General features: G+C 48.7%; 2 protein-coding genes across 2 annotated transcripts in view; both read left to right on the top strand.

The window, feature by feature from the left end:
* LOC138357609 (small ribosomal subunit protein uS12) overlaps positions 1–16,168 on the top strand; it is a 428,441-nt gene that overhangs the window by 388,264 nt on the left and 24,009 nt on the right. The window lies entirely within an intron of this gene.
* LOC123764593 (streptococcal hemagglutinin-like) lies at positions 12,215–13,081 on the top strand. The gene has a single exon (XM_045752584.2). It carries the CDS (start codon positions 12,215–12,217, stop codon positions 13,079–13,081), a length of 867 nt encoding a protein of 288 aa, XP_045608540.2.

Below are 16,168 nucleotides of genomic sequence, written 5' to 3'. Positions count from 1 at the left end.
ATTGAATACCACTGGGACCAATGTATTTTTCTTTATTAAATTAAGCACGTAAATTGAAATCAAATTTGAAAGGTCCTAGCACATCCTAAGAGGCAAATTGGAAAAATTGTGAGGTGCATTTACTGTTGTACCAAAACTCAGACAGACATTACCTTAATCCTATAGCCTCAGCCACGTTGTTGAATGGCTGGCCCTACAGGTCAGGAGACCTGTACCCCCAGTAAGCCCCAAGACACATTAATATTTTCTAAAAACGCTTACCAGTGGGACAGGCTCCACCCCCTAGTTCCTAGGCCCAATTTAACTCTGCCTATCCCAAGCCTATTGCCAATGGATTTAAAACACATCTGGGTGATCTAGAATCTAGACCAATGGCATGGACAGGCACTACCCTGTGGGGACCCCGCCTCCACAGGCCTCCATGTCTTCAACCAATAGGAACCAGGCTTGACCATAAGGGTCAATTCCTCTTGACAGAAAACTCAAGTAACTGGGGAAAGCACCAACGACTGTTCTGTGGGAACGTTGGCTGGGCACCCACGTGTAACTTGAGAGCACAAGTTTATTGGCCCTGAGGTACTATTTCCAATTCGTCACTGGAAAGATGTACAGGAGAGAGAGAGGAACAAGTGACTGCAAACTGTTTATGACCACGAGGGTTAGACTGTGACGAATGGGAGGGGTGACCATACGGAGGGAAGGAGAAGAGGAAGGGGAAGGGGGAAGGAGCTATGGTCTGCATATACCATTACAGTGTGATGTGTGACCTGTGTGACGTGTGTGACCAATGACCTCCGTGACATGTGACTTGTGACCTGTGTGACGTGTGACCTGTGTTACCTGTGTGACGTGTGACATGTCATTTGTGTGATGTGTCATTTGTGTGACCTGACTGACGTGTGACCTTTGTGACGTGTGACGTGGGTAACGTGTGACCTGTGTGACCTTTGTGACGTGGGTAACGTGTGACCTGTGTGACATGTATGACCTGTGTGACTTGTGACGTGTATTACCTGGGTGACGCGTGACCTGTGTGACGTGTATGACCTGTGTGATGCATGACCTGTGTGACATTGTGTGACGTGTGACCTATGTGACGTGTGACCTGTGTGACGTGTGACCTGTGTGACGTGTGAACTATGTGACGTGTGGCCTGTGACCTGTGTGACATGTGTAACCTGTGTGACCTGTTTGACCTGTGTGACGTGTGACCTGTGTGACGTTGTTACGGACCCGAGTCCAGCGTCCGAGCATGGAGCAGTGACGACCACGCCATCTGTGGGTCAGCTCCCGAAACCCCCTCCAAATGGACGACGCCATCCAGTGAGGACAGGATATACCGGCCACAGGGGCTGGTTTCCCGTCCTGATCAGCTCATAACATAGCCGCTGCTGACCTCTGGTGAGGTGACGCTTAGACAGCAACGCCATCTATGGAGTGGATAGGTGGGCGTTTGTGTCTAAGCCTGTAAGTGAGGTGCCCTAGGGTGTCCCTAGTACTGATGACGTGTCTGATTACAGAGTCAACCTGGGACTGCTGTAGTGGACGTTGGATCAGTCTACCCAAGGCAGCCGAAGAACCTCCATGCATTTGCTGCTGAAGCTGTGAGTCACCCCCCGGATGAACACTGTTGTGTTAGCCTGCCCGTGACGTGGCAGTTGAGGAATTGTCGTACCCGGGGCTGACTGGTGGAGAAGACTAGCCACTGGGGTGTTGTGGTGAGGAGAGTGATCTGTGAAATCACACGAGGCTCCTGCCTAGGGCTTGCAACCCTAGTATCGGTCGTGGAGTGGCCTAACCAGCGGAACTGATTGGAACCTGCCAGCTACAGGCTGGATTTGTGGTTGAAGGCCTCCACGACGGTGGCCTAACCAGCGGAACTGATTGAAACCTGTCAGCTACAGGCTGGATTTGTGGTTGAAGGCCTCCACGACAGTGCCCCCAGTGGGACTGTGATTTGGCTGGCCTGTGGCCAGGGTAGACTCGAGAGAATCGAAGGATTCAACGTGAGGCCACAAGAAGAGGACCAGGGCTACTCCTCTCGAGCACCGTGGAACGTTCCTGCGTCTTCAGAGGAAGACCATTCTGGATATTATAGTGTTTATACCCCCCGTGAAAATTTATATATTTATTTATTGGTGATGGTAATTATATATTTAAGTTTAGTGCCTTTGTCTCCCTTCCCCTTTAATTTACTTGCGTTACGGAACACACCCCTTGAAAGCTACTACTAACTTGGGGCCGGATACCCTAACTCTAACAACATCAGAGAAAGAACCCAGTTGCGACCCAATAGGGCCGTAACAGACGTGTGACGTGTGACCTGTGTGAAGTGTGACGTTTGTGACGTGTGACCTGTGTGACGTGTGACCTGTGTGATCTGTGTGACGTCTGTGACGTGTGTGATCTGTGTGACCTGTGTGATCTGTGTGACGTGTGTGACCTGTGTGATCTGTGTGACCTGTGTGATCTGTGTGACGTGTGTGACATGTGTGACGTGTGACCTGAATGACATGTGACGTGTGTGTGACCTGTGTGATCTGTGTGACGTGTGTGACGTGTGACCTGAATGACATGTGACGTGTGTGTGACCTGTGGGGCCTGTGACCTGTGTGTGACGAGATGTGACGTGGGACGTGAGTTCACTTTTCTGGTTCTCATGTACACAAACTCGGGATTTAATTATCTGGTAGCTCTTTGTGTGAACTTCATCTGGCTCTGGAATTCATCTGGATCCTAATGAATGCATCTGGCTCCTAATGAATGCATCTGGCTCCTAATGAATGCATCTGGCTCCTAATGAATGCATCTGACTCCTAATGAATGTATCTGGCTCCTAATGAATGTATCTAGATCCTAATGAATGTATCTGGCTCCTAATGAATGTATCTGGCTCCTAATGAATGCATCTGGCTCCTAATGAATGTATCTCGCTCCTAATGAATGTATCTGGCTCCTAATGAATGTATCTGCCTCCTAATGAATACATCTGGCTCCTAATGAATGCATCTGGCTCCTAATGAATGCATCTGGCTCCTAATGAATGCATCTGGCTCATAATGAATGCATCTGACTTCTAATGAATGCATCTGGCTCCTAATGAATGCATCTGGCTCCTAATGAATGCATCTGGCTCCTAATTAATGCATCTGACTTCTAATGAATGCATCTGGCTCCTAATTAATGCATCTGACTTCTAATGAATGCATCTGGTTCCTAATGAATGCATCTGGCTCCTAATGAATGCATCTGGCTCCTAATGAATGCATCTGGTTCCTAATGAATGCATCTGGCTCCTAATGAATGTATCTGGCTCCTAAAGAAAGTAGCTGGCTCCTAATTAATGCATCTGGCTCCTAATTAATGCACCTGGCTCCTAATGAATGCACCTGACACCTAATGAATGCACCTTGCTACTAATGAATGCACCTGGCACCTAATGAATGCACCTGGCTCCTAATGATTGCACCTGGCACCTAATGAATGCACCTGGCTCCTAATGAATGCACCTGACACCTAATGAATGCACCTGGCTCCTAATGATTGCACCTGGCACCTAATGAATGCATCTGGTTCCAACACCTCTCACGCTAATACAAAACTTTCTCATTTCTCTGCGGTTGGTGCCACAGTTTTCCCGCTGTGGTGGGAAGACTGTGAGGATAATTACTGACGCCTCTGGTCTTGAAGGGGGGCCATCCCTGCTCTCTTGTGCTGTTGGTATTCATCATGAATGGCTGTTATTTATGGTGAATGTCTCTGGTTTCTACACGTTTTCCGTCTTCCCGGGTTGGTGTTTTCTTGGATAATTACTTAATCACACCTTGTTAATGACCCAAAGTATGTAATATGTCTCGATCATGTCCCTCTCTTTCTTCAATTCTCTAGTGACGTTAGAGTTAGCTCTGTCTTTCATCATATATGGTGACAGAACTGACAGGAGGTGATAGAGGTGAAAGAACATGACAGAGCTAACAGAAAGTGACAGAGCTGACAGAGCTGACAGAAGGTCACAGAGCTGACAGAAGGAGACAGAAGGTGACAGAGCTGACAACAGCTGACAAAGCTAACAGAAGGTGACACAGCTGACAACAGCTGACAAAGCTGACGGAAGGTGACAGGACTGACAGAAGGTGACAGAGCTGACAGAAGGTCACAGAGCTGATAGGTGACAGAGCTGACAGACGGTGACAGAGCTGACAACAGCTGATAAAGCTGACAGAAGGTGACAGAGCTGACAGAAGGTGACAGAGCTGACAGAAGGTCACAGAGCTGACAGAAGGTCACAGAGCTGATAGATGACAGAAGGTGACAAAGCTGACAGAAAGTGACAGAGCTGACAGAAGGTGACAGAGCTGACAGAAGGTGACGGAGCTGACAACAGCTGACAAAGCTTGTAACACCCATGACCCCCCCCCCCTTAGAGTTCACACCCAGGGAAGCCTTCTCCAAGAGGTCAGCCCAGATGACCTCTGGATTATCTTGTATGTTCATTAAAAAAAACTCCTGGGTTAGTCTTAGTCAGCATAGTTTCAAGTATGTATATTTCATGATATTCTTGTCAAACATTGCAAGGGAATTAGACTCCAGATTCTTATGTGTAAACATCCATGGATCTCCCCCTTTTGGCCAGGTCAGAGGTCAGTCACACACGTAATTAATAACTCCTCTCTTGAAGAGTGTATGGTGAATGTCAAACAAGCTTATTGAAATATTTTTTAAGTGTTTGTGCACGTGTGGCCCGACCCCCCCCCTAGCAATTCTGATCTAGGTAGCAACAGTAAATCTCCCCTCCCCCCTTTTGGGGTATATATATTGGTCCTGTAGAGATTTAAGAACAGAGTGCCGGACACCGGGGTCCAGAGAGGGCTGTGGAGAACATCGGGAGGTGACAGAGGGAGAGACAGAGGTCTTAAGGTAATGTGTATGATCTCTGAGGTTTTGTTCCATGTCCAAATTTCTTAACTTTTTGCCAGTGTTAGAGTAGGATTTATAAGTGGTGATTAGCATAATTTGGTATCTCAATAAACTCATGTTAAATTTCCCGTCTGTGTCAATTGTTGAATCCTCTTAGCCTTTTGGATATAGTGGCTGACAACCGTTTTCATAATTAATGACAGTCATAGAAAGTACTCTCCAAGTCAAGCAATGTTTCTTGCCTTGTTGCTTGATATAGTCTCAATGGTCAAAGGCAGATGGTGGCAGCGTATTTCATCCTGTGTTAGCATCTCCTTGTTGGCAGTGTACCTTTTAGTTCCGGTGTAACCATCATGTCAGCTCATAACAGTGTTACCAAGTGCAACCGATGGGGAAGTGTTACTCAGGATAAGTAGTAGTGTTTCCATCATTAGTGGTGTTCCATTATAGTGGTGTTACACATTAGAGTGGAGTTACAAGCTGACAGAAGGTGACAGAGCTGACAGAAGGTGACAGAGATGACAGAAGGTGACAGAGATGACAGAAGGTGACAGAGATGACAGAAGGTGACAGAGCTAACAGAAGGTGACAGAGCTGACAGAAGGTGAGAGAGCTAACAGAAGGTGACAGAGCTGACAGAAGGTGAGAGAGCTAACAGAAGGTGACAGAGCTAACAGAAGGTGACAGAGCTGACAGAAGGTGACAGAGCTTTCCTCCTCACATATCTAGGACGTTGTTCAAGTTCCCTTCCGTTCTCCAGGTGACGGGACTCCACTCCGTGACTGCATACTAAGAACTGACCTTACACAGGCAGTGAACAGCAGTCTGAATGCCTCCTTTATAGACCCCAAAATAATATAATAAGTTTGGCAATGTGGCGTATGCCGCTGATGTCATCCTGTTTATCTGTGCCTCATGAGATAGGCTTGGTGCTATGATCACTCCCAGATCTCTTCCTCTGGTTGTTAGAGGGAGATAGATCGTTCTGTAACGTTCTTCTGATCTTCTGGAACCTGTTCAGCTCTCCATCACCTTACACTTGCTAGCGATGAAATCCAGTAGCCATTTCTCTGACCAACTATGTAGCTTGTCGAAGTCAACTTTGTGCTTGACTTTTCATATTTGCTTAATGTTGATGGTGTTGAGTTGGCTTGAACACACGCACCTCAGGTGATGTCTGCAGACACCTGTGCTTGAACACACGCACCTCAGGTGATGTCTGCAGAGACCTGTGCTTGCACACACGCACCTCAGGTGATGTCTGCAGAGACCTGTGCTTGAACACACGCACCTCAGGTGATGTCTGCAGAGACCTGTGCTTGCACACACGCACCTCAGGTGATGTCTGCAGAGTCCTGTGCTTGCACACACGCACCTCGGGTGATGTCTGCAGAGATCTGTGCTTGCACACACGCACCTCAGGTGATGTCTGCAGAGACCTGTGCTTGCACACACGCACCTCAGGTGATGTCTGCAGAGACCTGTGCTTGCACACACGCACCTCAGGTGATGTCTGCAGAGACCTGTGCTTGCACACACGCACCTCAGGTGATGTCTGCAGAGACCTGTGCTTGCACACACGCACCTCAGGTGATGTCTGCAGAGACCTGTGCTTGCACACACGCACCTCAGGTGATGTCTGCAGAGTCCTGTGCTTGCACACACGCACCTCGGGTGATGTCTGCAGAGATCTGTGCTTGCACACACGCACCTCAGGTGATGTCTGCAGAGACCTGTGCTGACATCTGGCGTGTCATGTCTTCTTCAAGGTAACTACATCTGTCACTTTCCTGGGATATAGACGTATCTGGCAGCTTTCTCAAACCCTAAATGTCGAGTACACAATGTGTCAACTTTGTGAAAGAGAAAACATGCACTCTCTTGAACATTATATTGTAGAATAACCCATATTGACTGACTTTCGCCCTCCTGGGCTGAGGTATGCTCAACTGTGTAATTACTATATGAGTACTGGAACACTTGATGATATATTGGACTTGTACCCAAGATTAACCATGTAATGTATCAATTATACAATGTATGTATGTGATGTAACTATATAACCTGAGCTTGTAAAAGCACCTTAATTACCTTCAGTGATTAAGTGCTTTATTGCACACTAGTTTCTTTATCAGCTATCTCACCCTGTCAGAGTAAAAGAGACAAATATATGTGTATGTATGTATGAGTGTGTGTATGTAAGTGAATAAAGTATATGTGGAAACTGATCAGAATTACATTTCACCATTGTAAATTCACATTAATGACACTGTAAGAGAAACATCGAACACTTTATGTAGCATACATAAATCTGTGTATCTATGTATTTACGTATGTAGCATAGACTACATCGATCCCAGGTGCCGGCGAGAAACAATGGGCAGAGTTTCTTTCACCCTATGCCCCTGTTACCTAGCAGTAAAATAGGTACCTGGGTGTTAGTCAGCTGTCACGGGCTGCTTCCTGGGGGTGGAGGCCTGGTCGAGGACCGGGCCGCGGGGACACTAAAAGCCCCGAAATCCTCTCAAGATAACCTCAAGATAGACTAACATTTTAAAAGCACTACAATCACCTTCTGTGGTTGATTATTCAATGAACCCTTGAACTATATGTTTAACACTTCTCTAACCCTGTCCATGGAGGACAGAAGAAAATGTATATATGCTGGTTAGCATTGTTAATGTGTGGCCACGTCTGTGGTACAAAATAATAATAAAATAATAATTAAAAACTTTCCCGTTAGCATCTGTCAGACTCTACACGCGACCACGATTATGACTTTACTTCTTCCACAGTGTTTATGCTTGTTGACCAGACCACACACTAGAAGTTGAAGGGACGACGACGTTTCGGTCCGTCCTGGACCATTCTCAAGTCGATAGTCATTCACAATCGACTTCAGAATGGTCCAGGACGGACCGAAACGTCGTCGTCCCTTCAACTTCTAGTGTGTGGTCTGGTCAACATACTTCAGCCCTGTTTATGCTTCATTCTCCAGTGTTCATGCTTCACACTCCTGTGTTTAAAGCTGCACTGCAAGTTCTATACACAGGTTAAGTGCTTTCTCCTGATCATTACCTTACCGTAATGTTGACAGGGAGACGAGTAATGTTGACAGGGAGACGAGTAATGTTGACAGGGAGACGAGTAACTGCAAAACATATGAACAAATGTTTGCTAGTTACACTACACAAACGCATAGTATGTTTACTCTGTATGGTTGCTTGAGGTTACTCACAAGACTCAGTGTTAGTCTGTATGGTTGCTTGAGGTTACTCACAAAACTCAGTGTTACTCTGTATGGTTGCTTGAGGTTACTCACAAGACTCAGTGTTACTCTGTATGGTTGCTTGAGGCTACTCACAAGACTCAGTGTTAGTCTGTATGGTTGCTTGAGGCTACTCACAAGACTCAGTGTTAGTCTGTATGGTTGCTTGAGGTTACTCACAAAACTCAGTGTTACTCTGTATGGTTGCTTGAGGTTACTCACAAGACTCAGTGTTACTCTGTATGGTTGCTTGAGGCTACTCACAAGACTCAGTGTTAGTCTGTATGGTTGCTTGAGGCTACTCACAAGACTCTGTTAGTCTGTATGGTTGCTTGAGGCTACTCACAAGACTCAGTGTTAGTCTGTATGGTTGCTTGAGGCTACTCACAAGACTCAGTGTTACTCTGTATGGTTGCTTGAGGCTACTCACAAGACTCAGTGTTAGTCTGTATGGTTGCTTGAGGCTACTCACAAGACTCTGTTAGTCTGTATGGTTGCTTGAGGCTACTCACAAGACTCAGTGTTAGTCTGTATGGTTGCTTGAGGCTACTCACAAGACTCAGTGTTACTCTGTATGGTTGTTTGAGGCTACTCACAAGACTCAGTGTTACTCTGTATGGTTGCTTGAGGTTACTCACAAGACTCAGTGTTCCGTCTTCAACTCATCCTGATCCAAAGTTTTTAAGTAATTATAGAACAATTCACAATATTATGAGACTCTAAAATGATGTAATGTGACATCATCAGGAGCAAGTGCATCAGAAGGTCTTGCACACTTGAGTTATATAAAGAAGAGAAGCGGGAAAACAGTTGCAAGAAGGAACACAAGAAAGGAACGCATTTTTCAAGACGTTTCGTTGCAACATGACAAGCCTTCGAAGCACTCAATTAATTGCGATCAACGCGAATCAATTACCGATCAATTGGTCGTGTTGAAATTGCCTTCATGTTGCGTTCAACACGACGATGATATTGCCCCACTGGTGAACTGCACTACAGCAAAATATACACACACTGGAACGAGAGACTATCTGCACGCTCACCCATCCAGTTACTGGTCACACTCTACTGCGCTTAACTTGACTGAACTCTGGACGTTACGTCACCCATTGCGCCGAGCCATGCGGTCACAAGAGGTAACGACCATTAGCAATTGGTCCAGTTAACACAGGTGATATTGGCGGTAACGTTTCCCAATATACAGGTCAATAATTGTCAGCTGAAGCCAACTCTTGAGTGTATTTGTGAGGGGAGAGGAGAGGCCAATATTACTGCTTTGTGAGGGGAGAAGAGAGGCCAATATTACTGCTTTGTGAGGGGAGAAGAGAGGCCAATATTACTGCTTTGTGAGGGGAGAAGAGAGGCCAATATTACTGCTTTGTGAGGGGAGAAGAGAGGCCAATATTACTGCTTTGTGAGGGGAGAAGAGAGGCCAATATTACTGCTTTGTGAGGGGAGAAGAGAGGCCAATATTACTGGCTTGTGAGAGGGAGAGTCGTGGCCAATATTACTGGCTTGTGAGAGGCTCCCAGACGATGGTGAAATGAAGAGACAATGTTCAAATCCTAAACATAACCCACATTAACGACTCACTCCCACATTAACAATTCTCTCTCACATTAACAATTCCCTCCCACATTAACGACTCTCTTCCACATTAACGACTCTCTTCCATATTAACGACTCTCTTCCACATTAACGACTCACTCCCACATTAACAATTCCCTCCCACATTATCTACTTGGTCTGGACGGTAGGGCGACGGTCTCGCTTCATCCAGGTCGGCGTTCAATCCCCGACCGTCTAAGTGGTTGGGCACAATTCCTTTCCCCCGTCCCATACCAAATCCTTGTCCTGACCCCTTCCCAGTGCTATATAGTCGTAATGGCTTGGCGTTTTCCCCTGATAGTTCCCTTCCCCTTCCCTCCCACATTAATAACTCCCTCCCACTAATAAGGACTGCCCCTCACATTAATGACTCCCTTCTACATTACTGAGTTCATTTCATGGTTATGATTCCCTCCCACATTAATTAATCTAACCATTAATTTTTCCTCCCACTTTAAAGATCTCCTCCCACATTAGTAAACCCAGTCCACATTATTGACTTCTTTGGCATGAAGGGGCCCTTCCAACCACTCCACAAGCCTTGGGGGAAAAACCTATGGGGGAACCATATACTTGTTCCACTGGTAGGGAGGCTAGTTGAGCAGGTCTAAGACAGGGTCTCCCGTCTTGGACCTGCTCGGACCAGATGGTCCTCGAGAGATTGATTTCTCTTCCATGCGATCATAGGAGGATCTCTAGGGAAGTTCAGCCAGGATGGATGTCCTTGTATGTCTCCTTCATCCAGGACTATAATCTGGTCATTTTCTGCTACAGATGTGTTGCTGAGCCTAGAAAAATAGAGTCGGGAGGATCCACCTCTTATCGTCTTGTTTTGGAGTCTGAGGTTCGAGGAGTTGAGCTCGGGTTTGTGTTGTAACTTAGTCTGGGCTTTGTGCAGTATCTTGTCTGGATGGCCACTATCCCTGAACCTCTCCCAGAGATCCTGTAGCTGGGGCTGAAATGTTTCATCCCAGCTGTTTGTTCTCTTTAAAGTACAAAAGAGAGGCCTTTAGAGGCCTCTAAAGAGGGAGAGAGGCTGTTCTCTTTAGAAGGCTAGAGAGTATGGCAGGGAAGTCTTCAGAGCTGCTGAGAGGCTTGAATCAAACTTCAAATAAGTATGGAGATTTGTGGGTTTGTAGTACGCCTTTGTTTGGAGACGCCTACTCGTGTGGTCAATAAACACTGCTGTATCGAGGACATTTATTGTTGAACTGTTATCTCTAATGTAAATATTTAGTTGTCGTGGGCAGTGTTTGCCCAGGCAAAGAAAGTGTGTAGATGTTGCTCGCCGGTGGTCATGATGCCAAAAATGTCAACAATATATCTAATATATTAGCAATGCATCGGTCTTTTGGGCTCTTGCGTTTTCAAAGGCCACATGCGTAAACATCTCGGCGATCGCCATGCTGCTGGAAGCCCCTGTGACTGTGCCTTTTATCTGTCTGTAGGTTCGTCCCTCGAACTGAAGGAGGGTGGCTCATCACATGCAGGATTGCTTCTTCCACCAAGTCCCTCTGCGGTGTCCTCCAAACTCTTGCCACCCTTAGTTCTGTGGTTTCCTTGTGTTTGTTCTCGTTGAAGAAATTAGCCACTATTCTGGCCGATTCCCTCTGTAGTATGCTCGGGTAGAGCGATACTACATCCGTCGAGAAAAGGTGAGTGTCTTCCGACATACTGCCCTCAGTGTCTTGTATCTTATCTAGGATGTCAGTTGTGTCACGTAGTCTCTTCGGTAAGAGGCGTAGTAGAGGGTTCAGCAAGGCTGGACAAATCCAGTCCACCGGCCTCGTCGGTGCCTTGAAGCCGCTTAGAACCAGTCTTCCTTGCCATGTTCCTGTGTCCGGGTGTGGTTGTCTGTGTACCTTTGGCAGGAGATATATATGGGGTATTTTTGAGATGAAAGCGATGTAAGAGTCTGGCTTTTGCTTGTATGAGACCTTCGCTTCCATTCCCTGTGACGTTCTCGAAAAATTTGAGGATTATTCGCCTGCTTCTAGCCTGAGCGTTTCTGAGTGCCGCTGCCTAGTCTCTGATGCTGTCGTGGGAGACCTCATCCGGCAGGTGCCTGTCCATCTCCCTCGTGGGGAGATGTGCCTGTCCATCTCCCTCGTGGGGAGATGTGCCTGTACCTGTTCCATACGACGACCGCTCCTCCTTTGTCAGCGGCTTTAACTAGGAAGTCAGGCCGTCGTTTTAGGGCGGCCAAGGCTTCCTTCTATTCCCTGGCCCAGGTCTGATCAGGTCAGCGATCAGGTCTATGATGAGATCAACATTGTATTGACTGCCAGTGTTGCAGTGGGTGCCAGTGTTGCAGTGGGTGCCATTGTTGCAGGCAGTGCCAGTGTTGCAGTGGGTGCCAGTGTTGCAGTGGGTGCCAGTGTTGCAGTGGGTGCCAGTGTTGCAGGCAGTGCCAGTGTTGCAATGGGTGCCAGTGTTGCAGGAAGTGCCAGTGTTGCAGGCAGTGCCAGTGTTGCAGGCAGTGCCAGAGTTGCAAGCAGTGCCAGTGTTGCAGGCAGTGTCAATGTTGCAGTGAGTGCCAGTGTTGCAGTGGGTGCCAGTGTTGCAGGCAGTGTTGCAGTGGGTGCCAGTGTTGCAGGCAGTGTCAATGTTGCAGCGAGTGCCAGTGTTGCAGGAAGTGCCAGTGTTGCAGGCAGTGCCAGTGTTGCAGTGGGTGCCAGTGTTGCAGGCAGTGCCAGAGTTGCAAGCAGTGCCAGTGTTGCAGGCAGTGTCAATGTTGTAGTGGGTTCCAGTGTTGCAGGCAGTGTTGCAGTGGGTGCCAGTGTTGCAGTGGGTGTCAGTGTTGCAGGCAGTGCCAATGTTGCAGTGGGTGCCAGTGTTGCAGTGGGTGTCAGTGTTGCAGGAAGTGCCAATGTTGCAGGCAGTGCCAGTGTTGCAGTCAGTGCCAGTGTTGCAGGAAGTGCCAGTGTTGCAAGCAGTGCCAGTGTTGCAAGCAGTGCCAGTGTTGCAGGCAGTGTCAGTGTTGCAAGCAGTGCCAGTGTTGCAAGCAGTGCCAGTGTTGCAGGAAGTGCCAGTGTTGCAGGCAGTGCCAGTGTTGCAGGCAGTGCCAGTGTTGCAGGCAGTGCCAGTGTTGCAAGCAGTGCCAGTGTTGCAAGCAGTGCCAGTGTTGCAAGCAGTGCCAGTGTTGCAGGCAGTGCCAGTGTTGCAGGAAGTGCCAGTGTTGCAGGCAGTGCCAGTGTTGCAGGCAGTGCCAGTGTTGCAGGCAGTGCCAGTGTTGCCATGGATGTTGTTACATTGGATGTTGCTAAGAGTGCAACATTTTCACCCTGAGAGCCGACATGTCAAGGCCTGTAATGTTTCTCAGCCTCAGCACCAGTAGTGTGTTTAATCACCTGTTTTAATCTCTTGTATATTTACAATCAAAACCTTACATTCAATAACACATTTAATTAGATACATCGTAAGTAAAATCCCATAGTGAAAAGGACCCAGTTTTATTACACATGTCATTTACCCTAAAAAAATATAATAATATGACTAGCTCTTCGTGAGGTAAAATGGTAAACTGTGACCAAAAAAAATGAAAGTTTGTTGAGAGAAACAACAGAAGTCTCAAGTTGGGAAGTTTCTCCTGAACAGCTGTTTGTGCCCCCCCCCCACCTGCGCCTCACCGTGAGACAGAGCACCACACTGTGAGACAGAGCACCACACTGTGAGACAGAGCACCACACACCGTGAGACAGAGCACCACACTGTGAGACAGAGCACCACACTGTGAGACAGAGCACCACACACTGTGAGACAGAGCACCACACACCGTGAGACAGAGCACCACACACCGTGAGACAGAGCACCACACTATGAGACAGAGCCCCACACACTGTGAGACAGAGCACCACACACTGTGAGACAGAGCACCACACACTGTGAGGCAGAGAACCACACACTGTGAGACAGAGCACCACACTGTGAGACAGAGCACCACACTGTGAGACAGAGCACCACACTGTGAGACAGAGCACCACACTGTGAGACAGAGCACCACACACCGTGAGACAGAGCACCACACACCGTGAGACAGAGCACCACACCGTGAGACAGAGCACCACACCGTGAGACAGAGCACCACACACTGTGAGACAGAGCACCACACACTGTGAGACAGATCACCACACACCGTGAGACAGAGCACCACACACTGTGAGACAGAGCACCACACACCGTGAGACAGAGCACCACACTGTGAGACAGAGCCCCACACACTGTGAGACAGAGCACCACACCGTGAGACAGAGCACCACACTGTGAGACAGAGCACCACACCGTGAGACAGAGCCCCACACACTGTGAGACAGAGCACCACACACTGTGAGACAGAGCACCACACACTGTGAGGCAGAGCACCACACACTGTGAGACAGAGCACCACACACTGTGAGACAGAGCACCACACTGTGAGACAGAGCACCACACTGTGAGACAGAGCACCACACTGTGAGACAGAGCACCACACTGTGAGACAGAGCACCACACACCGTGAGACAGAGCACCACACACCGTGAGACAGAGCACCACACTGTGAGACAGAGCCCCACACACTGTGAGACAGAGCACCACACACTGTGAGACAGAGCACCACACACTGTGAGGCAGAGCACCACACACTGTGAGACAGAGCACCACACACTGTGAGACAGAGCACCACACTATGAGACAGAGCACCACACTGTGAGACAGAGCACCACACTGTGAGACAGAGCACCACACTGTGAGACAGAGCACCACACACCGTGAGACAGAGCACCACACACCATGAGACAGAGCACCACACACTGTGAGACAGAGCACCACACACTGTGAGACAGAGCACCACACACTGTGAGACAGAGCACCACACTGTGAGACAGAGCACCACACACCGTGAGACAGAGCACCACACACCGTGAGACAGAGCACCACACACCGTGAGACAGAGCACCACACACCGTGAGACAGAGCACCACACACTGTGAGACAGAGCACCACACACTGTGAAACAGAGCACCACACACTGTGAGACAGAGCACCACACACTCTGAGACAGAGCACCACACACCGTGAGACAGAGCACCACACTGTGAGACAGAGCACCACACACCGTGAGACAGAGCACCACACTGTGAGACAGAGCACCACACCGTGAGACAAAGCACCACACACCGTGAGACAGAGCACCATACACCGTGAGACAGAGCACCACACACTGTGAGACAGAGCACCACACACCGTGAGACAGAGCACCACACACTGTGAGACAGAGCACCACACAATGTGAGAGCACTACACAATGAGAGACAGAGCACCACACACCGTGAGACAGAGCACCACACACCGTGAGACAGAGCACCACACACCGTGAGACAGAGCACCACACACCGTGAGACAGAGCACCACACAATGTGAGACAGAGCACCACACACCGTGAGACAGAGCACCACACTGTGAGACAGAGCACCACACTGTGAGACAGAGCACCACACACTGTGAGACAGAGCACCACACACTGTGAGACAGAGCACCACACACTGTGAGACAGAGCACCACACACCGTGAGACAGAGCACCACACACCGTGAGACAGAGCACCACACACTGTGAGACAGAGCACCACACACCGTGAGACAGAGCACCACACTGTGAGACTGAGCACCACACACCGTGAGACAGAGCACCACACTGTGAGACTGAGCACCACACTGTGAGACAGAGCACCACACACTGTGAGACAGAGCACCACACACTGTGAGACAGAGCACCACACACCGTGAGACAGAGCACCACACACCGTGAGACAGAGCACCACACACCGTGAGACAGAGCACCACACACCGTGAGACAGAGCACCACACACTGTGAGACGGAGCACCACACCGTGAGACAGAGCACCACACAATGTGAGACAGAGCACCACACACCGTGAGACAGAGCACCACACACTGTGAGACAGAGCACCACACTGTGAGACAGAGCACCACACCGTGAGACAGAGCACCACACACTGTGAGACAGAGCACCACACACTGTGAGACAGAGCACCACACACTGTGAGACAGAGCACCACACAATGTGAGACAGAGTACCACACTGTGAGACAGAGCACCACACTGTGAGACAGAGCACCACACAATGTGAGACAGAGTACCACACTGTGAGACAGAGCACCACACTGTGAGACAGAGTACCACACCGTGAGACAGAGCACCACACTGTGAGACAGAGCCCCACACACCGTGAGACAGAACACCACACACCGTGAGACAGAGCACCACACACTGTGAGACAGAGCACCACACTGTGAGACAGAGCACCACACTGTGAGACAGAGCACCACACACCGTGAGACAGAGCACCACACACCGTGAGACAGAGCACCACACCG

This window comes from Procambarus clarkii, chromosome 79 (genome assembly GCF_040958095.1).
Source record: "Procambarus clarkii isolate CNS0578487 chromosome 79, FALCON_Pclarkii_2.0, whole genome shotgun sequence".
NCBI classification, from domain to species: domain Eukaryota; kingdom Metazoa; phylum Arthropoda; class Malacostraca; order Decapoda; family Cambaridae; genus Procambarus; species Procambarus clarkii.
Note: the sequence above shows the minus strand (reverse complement) of the source record. Positions and strands in the feature narration are given on the sequence as shown.